At 43.5% G+C, this 24,996-nt stretch overlaps 1 protein-coding gene across 1 annotated transcript in view; it reads right to left on the bottom strand.

Moving 5' to 3' along the window:
- Positions 1 to 914: 914 nt before the first annotated feature.
- The window catches only part of LOC309545089 (kelch-like ECH-associated protein 1A), a 63,964-nt gene continuing 39,882 nt past the window's right edge, over positions 915 to 24,996 (bottom strand). The window contains exons 4-6 of the mRNA XM_082244222.1: positions 19,578 to 19,783; positions 9,502 to 9,678; positions 915 to 1,261 (exon numbers count right to left, since the gene is read on the bottom strand). Of these exons, the coding sequence (XP_082100348.1) occupies positions 1,098 to 1,261; positions 9,502 to 9,678; positions 19,578 to 19,783 (547 nt within the window). The 3' untranslated portion in view covers positions 915 to 1,097. The remainder of the gene's footprint in view (positions 1,262 to 9,501; positions 9,679 to 19,577; positions 19,784 to 24,996) is intronic.

Raw genomic sequence — 24,996 nt, 5'->3', positions numbered from 1 at the left:
TCTATCCAAAATGAAAAAAAAAAAAATGTTTTGCCTAAAGTTCACTTTAAAGTTTGCAGGTCGTTTACAGCAGAAGTCCACCAATACTGATAATTCCGTTTTTGAGTAGAAACACCTACATTGCCATTCTGTACCTTTACTTTTTTAGAATTAGATATTAACGATGATGAACACCTTTGTGCCATCCCCAATAGTTAAAAAAAAGTCCCAAGGTTTTCAAAGTGCAGTTAGTGCAGTAATAATGTGTCTTTGGAAGATGCCTATTACTAAACTTTATGTACATCCTAATTACTTTCCTTAATTTTCCAATTTTGGTTTAAGTGCTGCGATTTGTCAGTCTCAAACCATGTGCTATTCACAGTATGTTGCTTTTCCAATTTTCTGGCCTTGTCTACACCTGGCCCTGTTCGGATATCTAAAGTAAAACTCTACTAGAAAATTAAGTCTGGACCACATACCAAAAATGTATCCAAGGGAAAATCCAGACATGACAGTGGCAACCATGTTCGCAACTGCAGCAGACAGCACCAAAAGAATGCATGAAACTTAGGCAGACTGTTTGGCATTACTTTTTAGGGCTGCTTGGCCTGGACAACTAGAAAAGCTCTGCTGTAAAGATCAAGATGTCCCAGGTTGTCAACATACCCAACACTTTTTCTGGTGGCAGTGAATAAACATTATACACTGTACATGGTCATTGCAAGGTCGGAGGGACTGCTCCATGGTGTCGCAGTGATTGGACACAGTGGTAATGCTGTGTATATAACTTCCCACATGCAGACATCTGCATGAACCTCACATTTTATTTTACAAAAATTTAGGTAAACTAGGAAGGTATATATATATATATATATATATATATATATATATATATATATATATATATATATATATATATACTGTACATATCTTGGCCAGTGTTTGTGTGTAATGCATTTGTGTATTTTAAATATAACATCTCTTATTAAAAAGATGGATTTCAAGTTTTCATCATCATATAGCTCAACTATCACTTTAATCTGTTGGCTATTTAGAATGATACCCTTGTTATGAGTGTAAATGTATCTACAAACAAAATTATTTTCAAATCTTATTGATCAGGTTTCTTCAGCATCATCAATACCATTAGGACAAGGCTCCATGGTTACAGCTACACCCATGCCACTACAACTTGTTGGCATTTCAGTCACTTCTCTCCATTCATTATTTTCAGGGCAATAACATTCCACAGACGAGAGAAACCCCTCTGCATTAAAACCACCTATGGAGAGAAAACTTTTTTAGTTGCTATTCTGAAGGACATTTTAATCTCATGCTACTGAAAAAAGACATTACCTCTTTATGTATATGCCAATAAATGTACAAAAATATATAGAAAATCAGTTGTCCAATTTTCATAAAACACAACCTGTAATGTTAGAGACCAGTTGAGGCTAAAGGTGGGCTATAAGTGATAGTTGGCAGTATCCTGGGAAGAACCAGGCAGAAAGTTAGTAAGGTGATAGAATACACTGCTTCATTCCTTTAATTTCTTTACTTATGTCGGAACTTTATATGTTTATCCATGTACGTTCTTAAAGGAGAACTATGACCAAAGCTCTTTTGGCCATTCTTCTCCTGTGGATCACAGGGATGCACCTACTTTCACTGCACTGCATTCCTGTTACTCGTATTCAGCCGACAGATGGCTAAATTCCGCTTTTGGCTGACATCACAAAGCTGGTCCAGGCTCTGCAGATATCCCTAAAATAATGTTGGTATCAACCAAGCATGCCTCTGAGAGCCTGAGCCAGCTGCTCCCGCCCCCTCCACAGCCCAGTGCTCCAGTGAGCCCTGGAGGGACAGAGCACAGAGTCGGTGATTGACTGTGCTCAGATCAGACCCAAGAACTGAGCGATCAGCAGTCTTTGCAGCCATCTAGGTGAGTATGTATGTTTGTTTTCTTACATTCCTGCTCTTCTCTTTTATATTTTATATCTGCCTATTTTATGATATTTAGCTCATTAGAACCAAAAGAACAAAACTGCTTTCCATTATCCATAAGTCTTTATACGGTTCAAGGAAAAGCAGCCAACATCAATGCTGCAAAAGGAAAAAAGATCCAATAAATTCTTGCAGGAAAGTAGACCTGTGATTTCCTTTTACATGCGACTTTAAAGCTAGAATTTGGGATGGTTGCCTTTTTTTAAACTTTAGTGCTTTACTTACTTTCCTTGCCCACCTTCTTTTTGCTCCCTTAACTACTTGCCGACTGCGCACAGAATATTTACTGCGGCAGTCAGCCCCGGCCAGGCAGAGTGACGTAGGTCTACGTCGCTGGCCTGTCACCGGGTTTTGAGCCAAGAGCGGGCGAGCGCGCGCCCGCTGAGGCGGGCGAGCGCGCGCCCGCTGAGGCTCGTTCACAGAGGAGTGCGGGCGTGTGACCGGTGGACCCGATTGGGCCCAGGGCTCCAATGAGTGAGGAGGGAGCAGAGCAGAGAGTGGTGACTGACAGTCAGCAGCTCTCTGCTCACGGAGCTGCGAGAACCGAGCGATCGGTGGTGTTTTACACAGTTCTCAGTGTAGAGGCGCTGGGGGACAGATGCAGCATCAGACCGATGCTGCATCCACCTAGGTAAGTATGATTCTGGAAAAAACAGAAGCCCCATACATCTCTTTTACAGGGGATGGCACATTAAGACCTATATGTTTATGTACAGTAGGTCAACAACCCCAGGTGAGCGCATAGAGAGAAAGGCGGTGAAGTTCACTCAGCACAATTATATGAAAAGTACTCATAAATACAAGATGTGGAGTTTAATTTTTGCACATGGATAAGATAAAAGGACAATAGATTTATTATACATTTTGATGGTTTATTATGGACATTTATTAAAAGTTTTTCTTACTGACAGACACAATTATACAAGGATTAATAACCCAAGGTTTTTGATCATTTGCAAGGTCAAATTGTGTGGCGGATGTATTTACACAAACTTTTGTATATGCATATACAGTATCTCACAAAAGTGAGTACACCCTTCACATTTTTGTAAATATTTTATTATATCTTTTAATGTGACAACACTGAAAAAATTACACTTTGCTACAATGTAAAGTAGTGAGTGTACAGCTTGTATAACAGTGTAAATTTGCTGTCCCCTCAAAATAACTCAACTCAATATCTAAACCGCTACACCCCTAAGTTAAAATGTCCAAATTGAGCCCAAAGTGTCAATATTTTGTGTGGCCACCATTATTTTTCAGCACTGCCTGAACCCTCTTGGGCACCAGAGCATCACAGGTTGCCACTGGAGTCCTCTTCCACTCCTCCATGATGACATCACGGAGCTAGTGGATGTTAGAGACCTTGCGCTCCTCTACCTTCCATTTGAGGATGCCCCACAGATGCTCAATAGGGTTAAGGTCTAGAGACATGCTTGGCCAGTCCATCACCTTTACCATCAGCTTCTTTAGCAAGGCAGTGGTCGTCTTGGAGGTGTGTTTGTGGTCGTTATCATGTTGGAATATTGCCCTGTGACCCATTCTTTGAAGGGAGGGGATCATGCTCTGCTTCAGTATGTCACAGTACATGTTGGCATTCATGGTTCCCTCAATGAGCTGTCGCTCCCCAGTGCAGCACTCATGCAGCCCCAGACCATGACACTCCTCACCACCATGCTTGACTGTAGGCAAGACACACTTGTATTTGTACTCCTCACCTGGTTGTCGCCACACATGATTGACACATCTGAACCAAATAAGTTTATTTTGGTCTCATCATACCACAGGACATGGCTCCAGTAATCCATGTCACATGCCCAAAGACAACCTCTGGATATGACGCTGAGCACATGCACTCAACTTCTTTGGTCCACCATGGTGAGGCCTGTTCTATATGGAACCCATCCTGTTAAACCGCTGTATGGTCTTGGCCACCGTGCTGCAGCTCAGTTTCAGGGTCTTGGCAATCTTCTTATAGTCTAGGCCAGGAGTTCCCAAACTGTGGGTCGGGCCCCACTGGTGGGTCGCGAGCTGCGTTTGAGTGGGTCGCGATGAGCCGGAAATCACTGAGGGCGGGCCTGCCTTAATTGTGCTGTGCGAGCCTGTGCAAATTACAGGGAGCCAGAGCAGTCAAATCGCGATGTATTCAGGACCCCGCTCCACCCAGTTTACAGAGGCTGGTCTGCATTTCCCACGAGGAGGATACTTGCATCAGTGAGTACATATGTGGGCTGTTATGTAGGATATGTTCATGGGATGCAGAGCCAGCTCCTCAGGTCCTGCTGGCGGCAGTGGTGGTGGCTAGACTGGCGGCGGGATTCTCTCAGCTATAGCTATGTATAGGTTGATCGGGGGACTGGGAATCCGGAAGACTGCCTTCCTCCAATAGTAAGATTAAATCCCGTAGAACACGGAATTCTTGCATTGTATAATGTTTTATTTTTTCTGAGATTTCTTTATCTTGTATATTACGTTGTCTTTCTGGATCGTAAATATGTTTATACGTCAAATTCCTTATGAACATATAGACGTCCTTTATGGTCTCATATCTATCCATAGGAGTAGATGGGCAGAACGTGAGGCCAAGTTCAAGGACCTCTTGTTCTTGGGGGGAGAAGTGATAAGGGGTTAAGTTAATGATCGATAATTTTAGGTGGGAAGGCTTAGTGATGTGCTCAGGGGAAAATTTGAGGCCTGGGCCTGTGAAGCTGCAAAGTGGCCATCAATAGTGGTTTGTCTAAGAGAAGTAGTGCTGGGTATATTTAAAGGTAGTGTGTTAGAAAAAACAGGTGCCGCAGCACCTAGTGAGTGTGTTTGAGAATTAGATGTGAGATCCTGTGTGGATGGGTTACTTGGATTAGTGTTAGTGGATAAGGGTTGCAACATTTGTATCGCTTGGAGAGCCAGGGGTCCCAAATAAGGGTCCTGTGCTTCCAAACCATCTTGTGTGAGTGCCTCGACAGATCGAACAGTCTGTCCAATTTGGGTCCCCCCAGTTCCCAATGATTGAAATTTGGAAGTTTCATCGGGTCGCTTTTTGGAGCGTGGTGTGTAGTTGGCTCCTTCTTGTTGTCCTCGTTTACGTGTCGCCATGTCTGTTTTTGGTCTAGTATCTTGATTAGATCTAATCGATGTTTTAGATCTATTAGATTGTGCGGAGATCGAAGACGAGTCTGATTCCCAATCAGTTTCCCTTGGACCTGTGTTCGATATCTGTTCACGGGGGCCTCGCGAATAGCGGGGTCGCCTTGAACTATTGGGTCCCGGCCATCGGTAAGCATAGCCTTCCGTGAAGGCCATCCTATCTTTTAGGAATTTAGTTTGTTTTTTACCAATAATATCCCTATTGAGCTTGATTCCATACTCCTTCACCTCCTTCCATCTTGCCTCATAATGTACATGTTTTTTTAGATTCTCGTTCTTAGTATATAAAGATGATAACTCAGTATCTAAAGTAGCTAGGTCCAATTTGTATTGGGACACCAACAGCTGGCACAAGTCGGTACTGCATTTGGTTAGGATACGTTCCCACAAAGTTCTAAACTCACTCGAAGCATTATCGAAGGAGGGGAATAGATGAATCCTCAGACCCATAGGGCATACATTTGCCTGTATATACTTCAAGAAATATTCTATATGCCAATATAGGTTTGACTTTTTTTTAATAAGTCTCTTTACTGTGTTTATATATTGGTTTAGGCTTATATCATCCTTGGCCGGGATGTTACAGGTAGATTCGATTTCGGTCATAAGACCCGTCCATGCATTTCCAACTAAATCCATGGTTGTCCTGTGAATTCTATCAGTTGTTATTGAAATGGTTTGTGGTCTCTTCTATATAGGTTTCTATTCTTTGAAAAAATGTGTATAAAGTATGACTTGACTAAATAAACAACTACAAAATTATCTTCAAGGGCCAGGTACAGGCCAAAGATTGGCACTAGAAAATTATGAGCAACTTTTTACGGGGTTTTTTGCATAAAAGATGTTTCACGATCCTTCCATATGATATTTGTTCAATTATAATATGTATAAAGGGTAATAAGTGGTACTTAAACCTATATACTTTGCTGCTTGCCACTTCCCAGGATGGCTGGTGCTTCCACCTTTATATCAGAATTATTTTACAAGTCATGTGTCCACAGATAGCAGCCATCTTGGCCATGACGTATCCAATTTAGGGTGTGCCCCTATCCTCAATTGACTAATTCATTTGGAAGGATTGGGAAACAGGGATTTCGGGCACAAGAGTTTTTTTAAAAAGGATTTCTTTTATTCAACAGAAAACTAAATATTTTAAAATCATAGAAAAATACAGGCAGATAATTGTGTATTAAGGACACAGTGAGACCACAAAACAATGGTCTATGTTGTACAATATCTCAGTACATAGAACTTATAAAAGTAATTTACATACAGTTCAGAGTACAAGATCATTAATAGTCATATAATTCTTGGAAACGTGTTACTTGATATCAGAAGAGAACCGCCGACGGACACCCAAGCAGTATGGTGCCGGTCAGCGGGGTCGACTGAAAGTATAAGTTAACATTCACCATGTAACATATGACCTTTGCTCGACATGTTTCGCTTTCTTAGACAAAAAAGCTTCATCTGGAGCATATCATTTCTTTTGTCTGTGTGAAAAATAACAGTGTTTAGATAAATTACATATATATGTTACCTCATTTTCAGTGTGTTATAATTACAATTGCATATCATTTATCTCTCCTTTTTAATTACATACAATCGTCTTACACATCTCAAATAAGTCCTTCTATTTTTGCAATATCAACACAATATAACATTGGGTCTTAGGTTGCATTCAGACACTAGAGGGGTTTAGGGGAAACAATGGAGGCTGCCAATAGTGAGTATATGTGGGGATCCATGCTGTAGTTATAGTATCAGCATATATATCCTGTTTATATACCTAGTATATGGACAAGAAAATGTATACATACCTGTACATAGTAGTAATCAGGTACATATCTCAATTTCCATAGAGAATTCTTTAACGAGGAGGACTGTGCGTTTTAGGAAGCTCAAAAACATAGGCAATGTATAGTGACATAGTAGTGAGGGTAGTCACTCCATGTCTCATATCTGAGTGGATGAGAGCAAAAGAACAATGTTTTTCAGAATAGTAGGCGTTTTTATTCTATGATATCACTTTAAGGGAGAGCCCATAAAAGTGCTAAACCATAAACTCAAGTGTTCCAAAGTGGTAAAATCAGTGTGCCTCATGCTTGTTATAAGAGTGTGTAAGTACCTATAGAGCCCATAGATTATCTGCCTTGAAAGGGGCCATGTCTTTAGTCTGCTTGTCTTCAGCAAACTGTTTGCGGGCTTTCCTGTGCATCATCTTTAGAAGTGGCTTCCTTCTGGGACGACAACCATGCAGACCAATGTGATGCAGTGTGCAAGGTATGGTCTGAGCACTGACAGGCTGACCCCCCACCCCTTTAACCTCTGCAGCAATGCTGGCAGCATTTAGATGTCTATTTCCCAAAGACAACCTCTGGATATGACGCTGAGCACATGCACTCAACTTCTTTGGTCCACCATGGTGAGGCCTGTTCTATATGGAACCCATCCTGTTAAACCGCTGTATGGTCTTGGCCACCGTGCTGCAGCTCAGTTTCAGGGTCTTGGCAATCTTCTTATAGTCTAGGCCAGGAGTTCCCAAACTGTGGGTCGGGCCCCACTGGTGGGTCGTGAGCTGCGTTTGAGTGGGTCGCGATGAGCCGGAAATCACTGAGGGCGGGCCTGCCTTAATTGTGCTGTGCGAGCCTGTGCAAATTACAGGGAGCCAGAGCAGTCAAATCGCGATGTATTCAGGACCCCGCTCCACCCAGTTTACAGAGGCTGGTCTGCATTTCCCACGAGGAGGATACTTGCATCAGTGAGTACATATGTGGGCTGTTATGTAGGATATGTTCATGGGATGCAGAGCCAGCTCCTCAGGTCCTGCTGGCGGCAGTGGTGGTGGCTAGACTGGCGGCGGGATTCTCTCAGCTATAGCGGGCAGAGACGGCAGCCTCTGTGTCATAGGAGGACCAGGTAGCCCAGCAAGATCAGGAGTTCATGGCAGCTTCTGTGACCCCAAAGGATCTGAAGGAGAAGAGCCAGGACACCAAGACCAGCATAGAACTCCTCGTCACGGAGAGTCTGGGTGAGGTGTGCTGGGCCTTGGAGAGGGCAAAGTGGACCGCTGGGAGAGGAAGGAGGGTGAGTGACATATAGCCTTATATTTATTTATATAATTAGTAAGTGTATTTAATAATAAATTGAAAAGTAGTAAATTGATATTTTTAATTGAACATCCTCCTCCCTATAATAATATGCATTATTATTATTATCATTTGCATTTATATAGCCAACAAATCTGTAGCGTTTTACAATATTCAATTACAAGCAAGTGGGTCCCAAAAAAAATAACTGTATTCAGAAGTGGGTCTCAGCCCAAAAAAGTTTGGGAAGCCCTGGTTTAGGCTATCTTTATGTAGAGCAGCAATTCTTTTTTTCAGATCCTCAGAGAGTTCTTTGCCATAAGGTGCCATGTTGAACTTCCAGTGACCAGTATGAGAGAGTGAGAGCGATAACACCACTTTAACACACCTGCTCCCCATTCACAACTGAGACCTTGTAACACTAACGAGTCACATGACACCGGGGAGAGAAAATGGCCAATTGGGCTCAATTTGAACATTTTCACTTAGGGGTGTAATCACTTTTGTTGCCAGTGGTTTAGACATTGATGGCTGTGTGTTGAGTTATTTTGAGGGGACAGCAAATTTACACTGTTATACAAGCTGTACACTCACTACTTTACATTGTAGAAAATTGTAATTTTTTCAGTGTTGTCACATGGAAAGATATAATAAAATATTTACAAAAATGTGGGGGGTGTACTCACTTTTGTGAGATACTGAATATATATATATAAAAAATATACGTATATGTGGTATATAATATAGGGTTTGAATTGTTGTGCTGCACTATATAACATGACAAATACAAATGAATTGCTTTTTTACACAATTCATGCATCCTTAAGCCATTCTAAGGGCTTAAGGATTTTGACCTCAATGCATTCTCTGTAAAAAACCTTTTGTGCTGCAGAATCCCCCCCCCCCTCCCTCCTTATACTTACCTGAGCCTGATCTTGATCCAACGATGTGCATGAGAGCAGTGTATCTCTCCCTCCTCACATCCTCACAGCATAGCCATTGGCTCCCACTGCTGTCAATCAAATTCTGTGACTAGGAAGAGGGGGGTAGAGCCAAGTCCCACTGACTGTGTCTATAGATGCAGGTTGCACGGCTCAGGATCGAGCCCACATCAGTTCACTCATCGAAGAGGAGTAGCCAAGAGTGTTGGCGAGAGACCTCAGAAGAGGAGGATAAAGGCTACTGTGTCCAAAACCATTGCACAGAGCAGGTAAGCGTGACATGTTTATTGTTTAGAAAAAAAAGGGTCACTTGAAGTACAAAATGCATAACCCTAAAATCTTACCAAGAGCATAAATCTTCCCGTGGAGCAGAGTCAGGCCATGTGCACTCCGCTTGTGTTTCATGGGTGCCAAAAACTCCCAGTAATCTTCATCTATATTGTAGCGTTCTACCGAGTTAAGTTGATTTGTGCCATCATATCCCCCAACAGCATATATATAGTTGTCCAATGAAACTACGCCTGTGGGAATGAATTTTATTATAATATGTTAGGCTTCAGTGATAAAGTCTCATGGTAACACTTTCAAAAACTATAAACAAACTGTTGATTTCAATATTTCTGCAAGGCCTATTGCATAAGGGCAAAAAAAAAAAACATAATGTTTGCAGCCATATACAGATTTATTTTACAGAGCTGAACACAGGTGCATTGTTGTAAAGATCTGTAATGCAGTACTACATTCACAGTCATAAAAAAAATAAAAAAATAAACCAGAAAATTCCACATTTGAGTGCATTAATTTATGCTCATACACGTGTGTACACATATGTACAAGCCTACATGCGTAAATTGCAACACAGCAGCTAAGAGAGGATGAATATGAGTTTAAAGTGTGTATATGCATACGTATGTATGCATTGGAAAGATAAGCAGCTTCCAAAATTCATGACTAGTGTTGAGCGAACACGGACTGTATTATTCGTGTTCGTACCGAATAATTGGATTTTTTGTACCCGAACACGGACACGGACACTTTACTGTATGTTCGGGTAAAAATCCGTGTTCGGTCGTTTTATTTCCGGGTTTTGCATGCTTTGGCGCTCTTTTCATGGCGGGCTTTCAACAGCCAATCAACAATCGTTTAACTGGTGTGCCTTAAGCCATCCCAGCCATGCCTGCAAATGTCTTAGTAGCTGTGATTGGCCGTCTGAAGCATGTGACCAAGTCTTTATAAGTTCGAGGCAGCCGCCGCAGCAGCGTCATTCTGCTGCTTAGCTAAGGGACAGAGCACACATCAATGTGCTGGCTGCTGATTAGGGAAAGATAGGCAGGAAAAAACCATTTGTGTCCGGATAGAATTGAGGGACAGGTCGGAGTGTTTAGGCAGGGCGAGTTGTAGGCATTTTAGGGATAGAGTCTGCTGAATTATAGGGTCAGTGTCTTCTACAAACTACAATCGATATTGCTGTGTGGGGGGTGGGGTGAATCTGCACTCAATCCTGATCTACGATCTCTTCTCAATCCTGTTAGGGACAGAGTCTGCTGAATTTTAGGGAAACTGTGTTCTACAAACTACAATCGATATTGCTGTGTGGTGTGGGATTGGAGATAGGCAGGTGTCAGTGATCCACATCCATTTTTCTGTGTGTGAGCTGCAGTGAACACAATCTTTTTGGGCTGCAGTGAACACAATCTTTTTGGGCTGCAGTGAACACAATCTTTTTGGGCTGCAGTGAACACAATCTTTTTGGGGTGCAGTGAACAAAATCTTTTTGGGGTGCAGTGAACACAATCCTTTTTGGTGTGCAGTGAACACAATCTTTGTGGGGTGCAGTGAACAAAATCCTTTGTGGGGTGCAGTGAACACAATCTTTTTGGGGTGCAGTGAACAAAATCCTTTTTGGGGTGCAGTGAACAACATCCTTTTTGGGGTGCAGTGAACACAATCTTTTTGGGGTGCAGTGAACAAAATCCTTTGTGGGGTGCAGTGAACACAATCTTTTTGGGGTGCAGTGAACACAATCTTTTTGGGGTGGAGTGAACAACATCCTTTTTGGGGTGCAGTGAACAAAATCCTTTTTGGGGTGCAGTGAACAAAATCATTTTTGGGGTGCAGTGAACACAATCTTTTTGGGGTGCAGTGAACACAATCTTTGTGGGGTGCAGTGAACACAATCTTTTTGGGGTGGAGTGAACAACATCCTTTTTGGGGTGCAGTGAACAACATCCTTTTTGGGGTGCAGTGAACACAATCTTTTTGGGGTGCAGTGAACACAATCTTTGTGGGGTACAGTGAACAGAATCTTTGTGGGGTGCAGTGAACACAATCTTTGGGGGGTACAGTGAACACAATCTTTTTGGGGTGCAGTGAACACAATCTTTGTGGGGTGCAGTGAACACAATCTTTTTGGGGTGGAGTGAACAAAATCATTTTTGGGGTGCAGTGAACAACATCCTTTTTGGGGTGCAGTAATCAAAATCCTTTTTGGGGTGCAGTGAACACAATCTTTTTGGGGTGCAGTGAACAAAATCCTTTGTGGGGTGCAGTGAACAGAATCTTTGTGGGGTGCAGTGAACACAATCTTTGGGGGGGTACAGTGAACACAATCTTTTTGGGGTGCAGTGAACACAATCTTTGTGGGGTACAGTGAACAGAATCTTTGTGGGGTGCAGTGAACACAATCTTTGGGGGGTACAGTGAACACAATCTTTTTGGGGTGCAGTGAACACAATCTTTGGGGGGTACAGTGAACACAATCTTTTTGGGGTGCAGTGAACACAATCTTTGTGGGGTGCAGTGAACACAATCTTTGGGGGGGTACAGTGAACACAATCTTTTTGGGGTGCAGTGAACAACATCCTTTTAGGGTGCAGTGAACACAATCTTTGTGGGGTGCAGTGAACAACATCCTTTTAGGGTGCAGTGAACACAATCTTTGTGGGGTACAGTGAACAGAATCTTTGTGGGGTGCAGTGAACACAATCTTTGGGGGGTACAGTGAACACAATCTTTGTGAGGTGCAGTGAACACAATCTTTGTGGGGTGCAGTGAACACAATCATTGTGGGGTGCAGTGAACTCAATCTTTGTGGGGTACAGTGAACACAATCTCATACTTCTGAAGATTTGAGGGTGCTGCCTGTTCCATACTCCCCCTACTCCTCATCTAGCCTTTTAGGGGTACAAACAATAGTAATTGGGGCCTAGTGTGGTTGTGTACGTGTGATATACATACACTTTTTTTGGATCATATTTTCTATTCCGCTATTTAATCAAAAACCTTTGGGGATCAGTTAAATTGGGGGATAGTCTGTGTTGGTACGTGTGAGAGAGATCCACCTTTCCAAGTTGTTGGGGTTCATCTCATACTTCTGAAGGTTTGAGGGTGCTGCCTGTTCCATACCCCCCCCTACTCCTCATCTAGCCTTTTAGGGGTACAAACAATAGTAATTGGGGCCTAGTGTGGTTGTGTACGTGTGATATACATACACTTTTTTTGGATCATATTTTCTATTCCGCTATTTAATCAAAAACCTTTGGGGATCAGTTAAATTGGGGGATAGTCTGTGTTGGTACGTGTGAGAGAGATCCACCTTTCCAAGTTTTTGGGGTTCATCTCATACTTCTGAAGATTTGAGGGTGCTGCCTGTTCCATACCCCCCCTACTCCTCATCTAGCCTTTTAGGGGTACAAACAATAGTAATTGGGGCCTAGTGTGGTTGTGTACGTGTGATATACATACACTTTTTTTGGATCATATTTTCTATTCCGCTATTTAATCAAAAACCTTTGGGGATCAGTTAAATTGGGGGATAGTCTGTGTTGGTACGTGTGAGAGAGATCCACCTTTCCAAGTTGTTGGGGTTCATCTCATACTTCTGAAGGTTTGAGGGTGCTGCCTGTTCCATACCCCCCCTACTCCTCATCTAGCCTTTTAGGGGTACAAACAATAGTAATTGGGGCCTAGTGTGGTTGTGTACGTGTGATATACATACACTTTTTTTGGATCATATTTTCTATTCCGCTATTTAATCAAAAACCTTTGGGGATCAGTTAAATTGGGGGATAGTCTGTGTTGGTACGTGTGAGAGAGATCCACCTTTCCAAGTTGTTGGGGTTCATCTCATACTTCTGAAGGTTTGAGGGTGCTGCCTGTTCCATACCCCCCCTACTCCTCATCTAGCCTTTTAGGGGTACAAACAATAGTAATTGGGGCCTAGTGTGGTTGTGTACGTGTGATATACATACACTTTTTTTGGATCATATTTTCTATTCCGCTATTTAATCAAAAACCTTTGGGGATCAGTTAAATTGGGGGATAGTCTGTGTTGGTACGTGTGAGAGAGATCCACCTTTCCAAGTTTTTGGGGTTCATCTCATACTTCTGAAGATTTGAGGGTGCTGCCTGTTCCATACCCCCCCTACTCCTCATCTAGCCTTTTAGGGGTACAAACAATAGTAATTGGGGCCTAGTGTGGTTGTGTACGTGTGATATACATACACTTTTTTTGGATCATATTTTCTATTCCGCTATTTAATCAAAAACCTTTGGGGATCAGTTAAATTGGGGGATAGTCTGTGTTGGTACGTGTGAGAGAGATCCACCTTTCCAAGTTGTTGGGGTTCATCTCATACTTCTGAAGGTTTGAGGGTGCTGCCTGTTCCATACTCCCCCTACTCCTAGCCTTTTAGGGGTACAAACAATAGTAATTGGGGCCTAGTGTGGTTGTGTACGTGTGATATACATACACTTTTTTTGGATCATATTTTCTATTCCGCTATTTAATCAAAAACCTTTGGGGATCAGTTAAATTGGGGGATAGTCTGTGTTGGTACGTGTGAGAGAGATCCACCTTTCCAAGTTTTTGGGGTTCATCTCATACTTCTGAAGATTTGAGGGTGCTGCCTGTTCCATACCCCCCCTACTCCTCATCTAGCCTTTTAGGGGTACAAACAATAGTAATTGGGGCCTAGTGTGGTTGTGTACGTGTGATATACATACACTTTTTTTGGATCATATTTTCTATTCCGCTATTTAATCAAAAACCTTTGGGGATCAGTTAAATTGGGGGATAGTCTGTGTTGGTACGTGTGAGAGAGATCCACCTTTCCAAGTTGTTGGGGTTCATCTCATACTTCTGAAGGTTTGAGGGTGCTGCCTGTTCCATACTCCCCCTACTCCTAGCCTTTTAGGGGTACAAACAATAGTAATTGGGGCCTAGTGTGGTTGTGTACGTGTGATATACATACACTTTTTTTGGATCATATTTTCTATTCCGCTATTTAATCAAAAACCTTTGGGGATCAGTTAAATTGGGGGATAGTCTGTGTTGGTACGTGTGAGAGAGATCCACCTTTCCAAGTTTTTGGGGTTCATCTCATACTTCTGAAGATTTGAGGGTGCTGCCTGTTCCATACCCCCCCTACTCCTCATCTAGCCTTTTAGGGGTACAAACAATAGTAATTGGGGCCTAGTGTGGTTGTGTACGTGTGATATACATACACTTTTTTTGGATCATATTTTCTATTCCGCTATTTAATCAAAAACCTTTGGGGATCAGTTAAATTGGGGGATAGTCTGTGTTGGTACGTGTGAGAGAGATCCACCTTTCCAAGTTGTTGGGGTTCATCTCATACTTCTGAAGGTTTGAGGGTGCTGCCTGTTCCATACTCCCCCTACTCCTAGCCTTTTAGGGGTACAAACAATAGTAATTGGGGCCTAGTGTGGTTGTGTACGTGTGATATACATACACTTTTTTTGGATCATATTTTCTATTCCGCTATTTAATCAAAAACCTTTGGGGATCAGTTAAATTGGGGGATAGTCTGTGTTGGTACGTGTGAGAGAGATCCACCTTTCCAAGTTGTTGGGGTTCATCTCATACTTCTGAAGGTTTGAGGGTGCTGCCTGTTCCATACTCCCCCTACTCCTCATCTAGCCTTTTAGGGGTACAAACAATAGTAATTGGGGCCCAGTGTGGTTGTGTACGTGTGATATACATACACTTTTTTTGGATCATATTTTCTATTCCGCTATTTAATTTAACTGGGCCTCCATGCGAGACCTGTGTGCCTTGTTGCGCTGTTTTGAGTACTCCACCAACATGGCCAGTGGCAATGACGCCGTTCTCAGCTTAACTATCCCACTTCTATGCCTCCTTGAAAAAACAATTCGGGCGATGATGGAAGAGGATGTGGCACAGGATGAGGAGGAGGAGGAGGATGAAGAGGTAACATTTCCAAGGCTTTCAGGGCAGTCATTCGCAAGGGGCTCCGAGGGTGGGTTCCTGCACACGCAAACGCCAGGGACGCAATTGTCCAGCAGGGGCACAGTTCTGGAGGATGAGGAGGATGAGGAGGAGGAGGAGCTGGAGGAGGAGATGGAACCATGTTCACAGCAGGGTGGCACCCAGGCCAGCTCATGGCCATCACTGGTGCGTGGCTGGGGGGATACAGAGGACACGGACGATACACCTCCCACAGAGGACAGCCTTTCGTTGCCTCTGGGCAGCCTGGCACACATGAGCGATTACATGCTGCAGTGTCTCCACAACGACCGCCGAGTTGCCCACATTCTAACTTGTGCTGATTACTGGGTGGCCACGCTGGATCCCCGTTATAAGGACAACGTACCGTCCTTAATTCACTCACTGGAGCGCGATCGCAAGATGCGCGAGTACAAGCGCACGCTGGTAGACGCCATGCTGCTGGCATTCCCATCTGACAGCGGGGCCACAGTGGAAGCACAAGGCAGAGGAGGAGGAGGAGGAGGTCGCCAACGCAACCAGGGCACCGCCAGCACCTCAGAAGGCAGGGTTAGCATGGCCGAAATGTGGAAAAGCTTTGTCAGCACGCCACAACAAACAGCAGCACCAGCAGCTCAGATGGAACGTCTTAGCAGGAGGCAGCATTTTACCAACATGGTGGAGCAGTATGTGTGCACACGCCTACATGTAGTGAATGACGGGTCTGCCCCCTTCAACTTCTGGGTCTCCAAATTGGGCACATGGCCTGAGCTTGCCCTTTACGCCTTGGAGGTGCTGGCGTGCCCTGCAGCCAGTGTATTATCTGAACGGGTATTTAGCACGGCTGGGGGCGTTATAACAGACAAGCGCAGCCGCCTGTCCAGAGACAATGTGGACAAGCTCACGTTCATTAAAATGAACCAGGCATGGATCCCACGGGACTTTTCCGTACCTTATGCAGAATAGCAATGGATACCGACCTTACCCACCCATTGTTCCATTTTTGCTCTTTCTCACTCTTTTGGGGTGTACCCTCATTTAAAATTTTTGAAAAGAAGCAGTGTTGGCTACCTCGTCCTCCTCCTCAGGGCCAGATTAATGTAGGGGCTATTGGAGCTGCAGCTCCAGGCCCCTACCTTTTATATAGGCCCCGGGTTGGCCATATTCACTGTTACCGCTCTTCTGTCACTTGTAAACACAGAAGTCTGGCTTCTATGCTCGCTTCCCCAGGCAGCACCCTCAGAACCTCCCCACACAGCGTGAAGGCCGGACAAGGAGGGACAGTTGGCGATGCATGGATGTGTTTATGGGCTTCAGAGACAGCATCCCATGTTGAATTAGGCATGCATGGCTGCACCCTTCCTCCTCTGGGTGCATGGCAAGGCACGGCCCTTAAGGCCCTTCAAAATCCTCAGCACCAAGCCCATGATGCTGTTAATCCGGCCCTGGTCCTCCTCCACCGCCGCTTCCACCTACACCGCCCATAGGTGTGCGCAGCCTATTGCATTAAGGTGTGCACCCCAAAGTTGAAATACACATGCATGTGTTTGCCAGCAGGGAGAGTAATGTATCGGGGCCATGTACCTGTAGGCAAGGAGAAATAGAGCAGAGCAGGTCCCAGGGAGATCTTTCCCATCTCCTCACTGGCAATGCTATGTGCCCTAGGTGATTAGGGTGTGCCCAGGCACACCCAGCACACCCTGTGCGCACGCCTATGTCACCGCCACATCCACCACCACCTCAACCTCCCTCCTACTCCATATGGGCCTCGTCCTTCAGAGATGAAGAAGAACATTGTTTTATTTTTCTGTTTTTTTTTGTTGTTTTAAGTTATTTCCCTATCCACATTTGTTTGCAGAGCACTTGCCATGCTCTTAATTACGTTTTGCTGCCATTTGCAGCACTCTAGCCCTTTCCTTTGGTGTTTTAGAGCCATTTTAGTGCCTTAAAGTTCGGGTCCCCATTGACTTCAATGGGGTTCGGTGTCCGGGAAAAGTTCGGTAAAAGTCCGGGACACGGACCCGGACTTTTTTTTAAAGTTCGGCCGAACCCGTCGAACACGGACATCTAGGTGTCCGCTCAACCCTATTCATGACCACAGCTCACAAAGATCTTTGTGAGCTGTGGTCATGAATTTTTGAAGCTGCTTATCTCAGTTCAAGGGCTCCCTTCTTTGGACTTCAGCTACCCAATGGGCTTTGCTGGTAGTCTTCCCACACTTTGACTGAATCATTGGGCCATTACAACTACCATATTTATACCATCATCTGAACCTATCACATGGACCTCCACAGTTCGGTTGCTTTTATTATTGTGCATGCAAGATATTTGTCATACAAACGCAGTTAATAGAGACACTGTAAGCTAAAGAGTACTCCTGAGGAAGAAGTATTACACTTCGAAACGCGTTGGGTCCCTGCTTCTACAGTACTCACGTTGTCTGCAACTTTTGTATTTTCATAACTGTTTGCCATGCTTTTATATGTATAAACTTATCTTTTCAATAAAATTAATTTTGTATTATACTATACTATTGTATTTTCACTAGAGTGCCTGAAAAGTCCCACCTTAGGGGAACCCCCTTTTTCTGCATTTGCATACCTTTGGGATGTGGCACCATCATCAGGGTCGCCATTGAGAGCAATCTCTTATACCCATTTATATTATGTACACCCAGGAAAGAATTCAGGCCTTTTTTAAAGCAATCTAGTGAGCTAACCTGAACCATCTCTGGAGGGAGTCTATTCCACATTTTCACAGCTCTTACGGTGAAGAAACCTTTCCGTATTTGGAGACAAAATCTGTTTTCCTCTAGAAGTAAAGAGTCCCCCCTTGTCCTCTGTGTTGACCTTAAAGTGAGCAACTCAACACCAAGTTCACTATATGGACCCCTTATGTATTTATACAAGTTGATCATATCCCCCTTAATCTCCTCTTCTCAAGAGAGAATAAATTCAGTTCCTCTAATCTTTCCTCATAGCTGAGCTCCTCCATGCCTCTTATCAGTTTGGTTGCCCTGCTCTGCACTTTCTCCAGCTCCCCTATATCCTTTTTAGTGATATAGAAGCTGGCCACTTCTGCTTTCTACCTTTTTTCCAGTTTGCAAGGCTGTGTAAAGTTTATTTTTTAATTCAAATAGAATGCAAGGAAGTAGAAATTCTATGTGTCTATGCTTTTATGGAGTAGTAAGCTAGTGAGAGTTATGTCTCACCTGGAAATTTTTGAGAGTATCTTTCAGATATAGAAAAGTAAATAAAAATAGGTGTCACAGTATTCACCATCACTGGAAGTTAAAAACAGATAATTAATGGTTTGAATTGCTTCAGATGGGACAGTCATATTTGTCAGCAATATCTCCATATAAAAATATGAAGATTTATTCCCATTGCCATGAAATCTGTAATTCCTAAATAATGTGTGTATTACATATCTTTCCATTTCAGAGAGGTTTTCCCTATTGTTTGTGTATTGGGAGGGAATGTGGATTGCCCCTGTCTCATTGTTAAATGTTAATGACCTCACATTGTTCTGTCTGTCTGTCTTAAGAGAAACGTATTATGGGATGTATATATGTGTGTGGATTGGATGCTAAGGGGGAGGGGGGATTGTCCCACATTGTATATTTTTGTGTACACTGTATGGGAGTGTAAAACTCTGTTTCTATTGGATTGTGAATGTCACATCAAGTCCTCAACAAGGTCCACCTAGGCGGTAACCTTGTGGGGGAAAACTGTATAACTCTGTTTCTTGTTCAATAAAGTTGAGTTAATTCACCCTCAATTTAGAGTCCTGTCTCTTATTGGGGGAATACGCTACAAGGGATTGCTATGGTCTTCCATACTCCCTTGGATAATCACTAAGCTCTTGTAAGAGCTTGTGTAAGAGCTTGTTCTGCTGCACTCTCTGGGGAAAGAGAGGTTCACCCACGGGAACCTGGAGCCTTGTCGTAGGTCCAGGGTGGTTAGGAGACGGTGAGACTCTAACCAAGCTGCGGCGGTTCGTGGGGGTCTGAAGTGGTTACGGTGTCTGGTGGAGTGCTTGGAGCCCTCAGAAAGCACTAGGAGCATCAGTCAACGGAGGTACCCGGTCGGGGTGCTGGTTGATCCGTTACAATAGGTTAGTGATCTGTATACTGTATATGGAAGAGGTCTAGACAGTGATTATGATATGCACCTGCCCCACTGCGGATGGTCTTCATTGAAGCTACTGGGTGCCACCTGTCCTCATCAGGGTCATAACACTCAACTGTGTTTATTCGGCTTGTCCCATCAAATCCACCAATTGCGTACAAAAGCCCACGACTTGATGTGACTCCAGCACCAATGCGAGCACCATTCATGGGTGAAACAAATGTCCACAAGTTGACTTCAGGATCATACCTAAAGTAATGGAATACATAAAACATCATAGCAGATGTAATAGCAATAATAGTAAAACCACAACTAGGCACATGCCCAGATACTGTATTCTGTTTTTGGAAAAACATGTAGTTGTTTTAGTAACATGCCCTGATTACCCAGTTGTTTATCAGTAGAGAAACACAATATTTATAGCATTAAAGCTTAAATGTGGGCAAAAACTTTACAAGCCAGTAGCTAGGTACCAATAAGGTGGTGAAACTGACAGTCGGGCTGGAGCACAGCGATCACAGTAGGTCACTCGCTGTACAGCTCCTCCATACAGAAAACATCTTGTGAACTGCACAGTGAGTAACTCATTGTGATCACTGTGGTCCAGCCATGACTGTCAGTTTCCCCACCAGGACTTCAGTGGTGGCATCATAATCTGAGGCTACATGTAAGTGACATTTTTCTAGAAAGCAGCAGCAGTCACCAGTGGGGTGCACATCATTAGAGGTAACTTATTGGTACATAGCTAATGTCCCAACATTGTGCTATCTGTGAACCCACTCGCGCCAATGAAACAATTAAGTTGAATTCAATTTGTTGTGAATAATTAGGCTGCTGCTGTTACAAACCTAATGGTTAAATGAAAAAAATAAAAAGTAGCAAGAGTGATACACTCGCCAGGTATTGGCGTGCGTTCCACCTACAGCCAAAGGCGTCGCAGTGTGCGTCACTGAAGACGTCACATTGATGATGAAATGCGTCAAGCTGGGACGCACGCTGCGACGCCTTTGGCTGTAGGTGGAATGCACGCCGATACCTGGTGGGTCAGCTCGTATCCCTCCCATTGTATAGTGTAGGAGTCCGCACGGGAGCCTCTTTTTTTTAATATCTTCACAGTCAGCCCTATTCAGGGGCATATATTAACGGCTATTTTACCATTTTATGCAATGAGGAGTTTGCTCTCCGTTTTTGTTTCCTTTTTCCTGGATTCAACTGGGAGCTCTTCATCATCTGGAGGAAGGTGAATTGGAGGATCAGCTGGAGATTACATCCTGGTCACGAGACCACCAAGCTTTATTTGATCCCCTTGCCATACGGTAAGAAGGATCAACAACGTCTGGTGAGTGGGGATTTTTACACTCAATATTCACGGAGAGTGTCACTATCCCTGCCAATAGGATTCCCTTTCAGGATGCATCTGGCCATTGTGGCAAGAAGATTGTGTCGTTTTCCTTTGGAATCTATGGAGGATTTATGTTGGGACTGTTGTCACTGGACATTAAGTTAAGCTTTGTGTGCACTGGGTTAAAGGGGTCACATAATATTTTTTCCTCCTTTTATTTGTTGTTGCACAAGCATTCACGTTGTTCTAGTATTCTCATTTCTTTACGTTGGATATTATCTTAACACTGTTTATTTGTGATTTTTTGAAGGGTTTTTTGTTTATTTTATAAAGCCAGCACTGTTAATCACATAGAGTGTATCATTCTTTCGACTTTTTATTTTTAACGTTCCAACATTGTTTTTTGTCCACACTTCAGCTTTTTTTTTAAATATTACCTAAAATAAATATTTAAGTAACAGTTAAACTATACAAAGACAGAGCCTATAAATTTGTACACTATATTGTCAAAAGTATTGAGATACCTGCCTTTACATGCACATGAACTTTAATGGCATCCCAGTCTTTGTCCTTAGGGTTCAGTATTGAGTTGGCCCTTCCTTTGCAGCCTTAACAGCTTTAACTCTTTTTTGTAAGGCTGTCCACAAGGTTTAGGATTGTGTCTATGGGAATCTTTAACCATTCTTCCAGAAGCGCATTTATAAGGTCAGGCACTGTTGTTGGACGAGAAGGCCTGGCTCGCAGTCTCCGCTCTATTTTATCCCAAAGGTGTTCTATCGGGTTGAGGTCAGGTCTAGTGTTGAGCGAACACGGACTGTATTATTCGTGTTCGTACCGAATAATTGGATTTTTTTTACCCGAACACGGACACGGACACTTTACTGTATGTTCGGGTAAAAATCCGTGTTCGGTCGTTTTATTTCCGTGTTTTGCATGCTTTGGCGCTCTTTTCATGGCGGGCTTTCAACAGCCAATCAACAATCGTTTAACTGGTGTGCCTTAAGCCATCCCAGCCATGCCTGCAAATGTCTTAGTAGCTGTGATTGGCCGTCTGAAGCATGTGACCAAGTCTTTATAAGTTCGAGGCAGCCGCCGCAGCAGCGTCATTCTGCTGCTTAGCTAAGGGACAGAGCACACATCAATGTGCTGGCTGCTGATTAGGGAAAGATAGGCAGGAAAAAACCATTTGTGTCCGGATAGAATTGAGGGACAGGTCGGAGTGTTTAGGCAGGGCGAGTTGTAGGCATTTTAGGGATAGAGTCTGCTGAATTATAGGGTCAGTGTCTTCTACAAACTACAATCGATATTGCTGTGTGGGGGGTGGGGTGAATCTGCACTCAATCCTGATCTACGATCTCTTCTCAATCCTGTTAGGGACAGAGTCTGCTGAATTTTAGGGAAACTGTGTTCTACAAACTACAATCGATATTGCTGTGTGGTGTGGGATTGGAGATAGGCAGGTGTCAGTGATCCACATCCATTTTTCTGTGTGTGAGCTGCAGTGAACACAATCTTTTTGGGCTGCAGTGAACACAATCTTTTTGGGCTGCAGTGAACACAATCTTTTTGGGCTGCAGTGAACACAATCTTTTTGGGGTGCAGTGAACAAAATCTTTTTGGGGTGCAGTGAACACAATCCTTTTTGGTGTGCAGTGAACACAATCTTTGTGGGGTGCAGTGAACAAAATCCTTTGTGGGGTGCAGTGAACACAATCTTTTTGGGGTGCAGTGAACAAAATCCTTTTTGGGGTGCAGTGAACAACATCCTTTTTGGGGTGCAGTGAACACAATCTTTTTGGGGTGCAGTGAACAAAATCCTTTGTGGGGTGCAGTGAACACAATCTTTTTGGGGTGCAGTGAACACAATCTTTTTGGGGTGGAGTGAACAACATCCTTTTTGGGGTGCAGTGAACAAAATCCTTTTTGGGGTGCAGTGAACAAAATCATTTTTGGGGTGCAGTGAACACAATCTTTTTGGGGTGCAGTGAACACAATCTTTGTGGGGTGCAGTGAACACAATCTTTTTGGGGTGGAGTGAACAACATCCTTTTTGGGGTGCAGTGAACAACATCCTTTTTGGGGTGCAGTGAACACAATCTTTTTGGGGTGCAGTGAACACAATCTTTGTGGGGTACAGTGAACAGAATCTTTGTGGGGTGCAGTGAACACAATCTTTGGGGGGTACAGTGAACACAATCTTTTTGGGGTGCAGTGAACACAATCTTTGTGGGGTGCAGTGAACACAATCTTTTTGGGGTGGAGTGAACAAAATCATTTTTGGGGTGCAGTGAACAACATCCTTTTTGGGGTGCAGTGATCAAAATCCTTTTTGGGGTGCAGTGATCAAAATCCTTTTTGGGGTGCAGTGAACAAAATCCTTTGTGGGGTGCAGTGAACAGAATCTTTGTGGGGTGCAGTGAACACAATCTTTGGGGGGGTACAGTGAACACAATCTTTTTGGGGTGCAGTGAACACAATCTTTGTGGGGTACAGTGAACAGAATCTTTGTGGGGTGCAGTGAACACAATCTTTGGGGGGTACAGTGAACACAATCTTTTTGGGGTGCAGTGAACACAATCTTTGGGGGGTACAGTGAACACAATCTTTTTGGGGTGCAGTGAACACAATCTTTGTGGGGTGCAGTGAACACAATCTTTGGGGGGGTACAGTGAACACAATCTTTTTGGGGTGCAGTGAACAACATCCTTTTAGGGTGCAGTGAACACAATCTTTGTGGGGTGCAGTGAACAACATCCTTTTAGGGTGCAGTGAACACAATCTTTGTGGGGTACAGTGAACAGAATCTTTGTGGGGTGCAGTGAACACAATCTTTGGGGGGTACAGTGAACACAATCTTTGTGAGGTGCAGTGAACACAATCTTTGTGGGGTGCAGTGAACACAATCATTGTGGGGTGCAGTGAACTCAATCTTTGTGGGGTACAGTGAACACAATCTCATACTTCTGAAGATTTGAGGGTGCTGCCTGTTCCATACTCCCCCTACTCCTCATCTAGCCTTTTAGGGGTACAAACAATAGTAATTGGGGCCTAGTGTGGTTGTGTACGTGTGATATACATACACTTTTTTTGGATCATATTTTCTATTCCGCTATTTAATCAAAAACCTTTGGGGATCAGTTAAATTGGGGGATAGTCTGTGTTGGTACGTGTGAGAGAGATCCACCTTTCCAAGTTGTTGGGGTTCATCTCATACTTCTGAAGGTTTGAGGGTGCTGCCTGTTCCATACTCCCCCTACTCCTAGCCTTTTAGGGGTACAAACAATAGTAATTGGGGCCTAGTGTGGTTGTGTACGTGTGATATACATACACTTTTTTTGGATCATATTTTCTATTCCGCTATTTAATCAAAAACCTTTGGGGATCAGTTAAATTGGGGGATAGTCTGTGTTGGTACGTGTGAGAGAGATCCACCTTTCCAAGTTGTTGGGGTTCATCTCATACTTCTGAAGGTTTGAGGGTGCTGCCTGTTCCATACTCCCCCTACTCCTCATCTAGCCTTTTAGGGGTACAAACAATAGTAATTGGGGCCTAGTGTGGTTGTGTACGTGTGATATACATACACTTTTTTTGGATCATATTTTCTATTCCGCTATTTAATCAAAAACCTTTGGGGATCAGTTAAATTGGGGGATAGTCTGTGTTGGTACGTGTGAGAGAGATCCACCTTTCCAAGTTGTTGGGGTTCATCTCATACTTCTGAAGGTTTGAGGGTGCTGCCTGTTCCATACTCCCCCTACTCCTAGCCTTTTAGGGGTACAAACAATAGTAATTGGGGCCTAGTGTGGTTGTGTACGTGTGATATACATACACTTTTTTTGGATCATATTTTCTATTCCGCTATTTAATCAAAAACCTTTGGGGATCAGTTAAATTGGGGGATAGTCTGTGTTGGTACGTGTGAGAGAGATCCACCTTTCCAAGTTGTTGGGGTTCATCTCATACTTCTGAAGGTTTGAGGGTGCTGCCTGTTCCATACTCCCCCTACTCCTAGCCTTTTAGGGGTACAAACAATAGTAATTGGGGCCTAGTGTGGTTGTGTACGTGTGATATACATACACTTTTTTTGGATCATATTTTCTATTCCGCTATTTAATCAAAA

The sequence above is a fragment of the Pelophylax lessonae genome (assembly GCF_965119305.1).
Source record: "Pelophylax lessonae genome assembly, chromosome: 1".
NCBI classification, from domain to species: domain Eukaryota; kingdom Metazoa; phylum Chordata; class Amphibia; order Anura; family Ranidae; genus Pelophylax; species Pelophylax lessonae.
The sequence above is the reverse complement of the archived record's forward strand: the minus strand, read 5'-3'. Positions and strand labels throughout refer to the sequence as shown.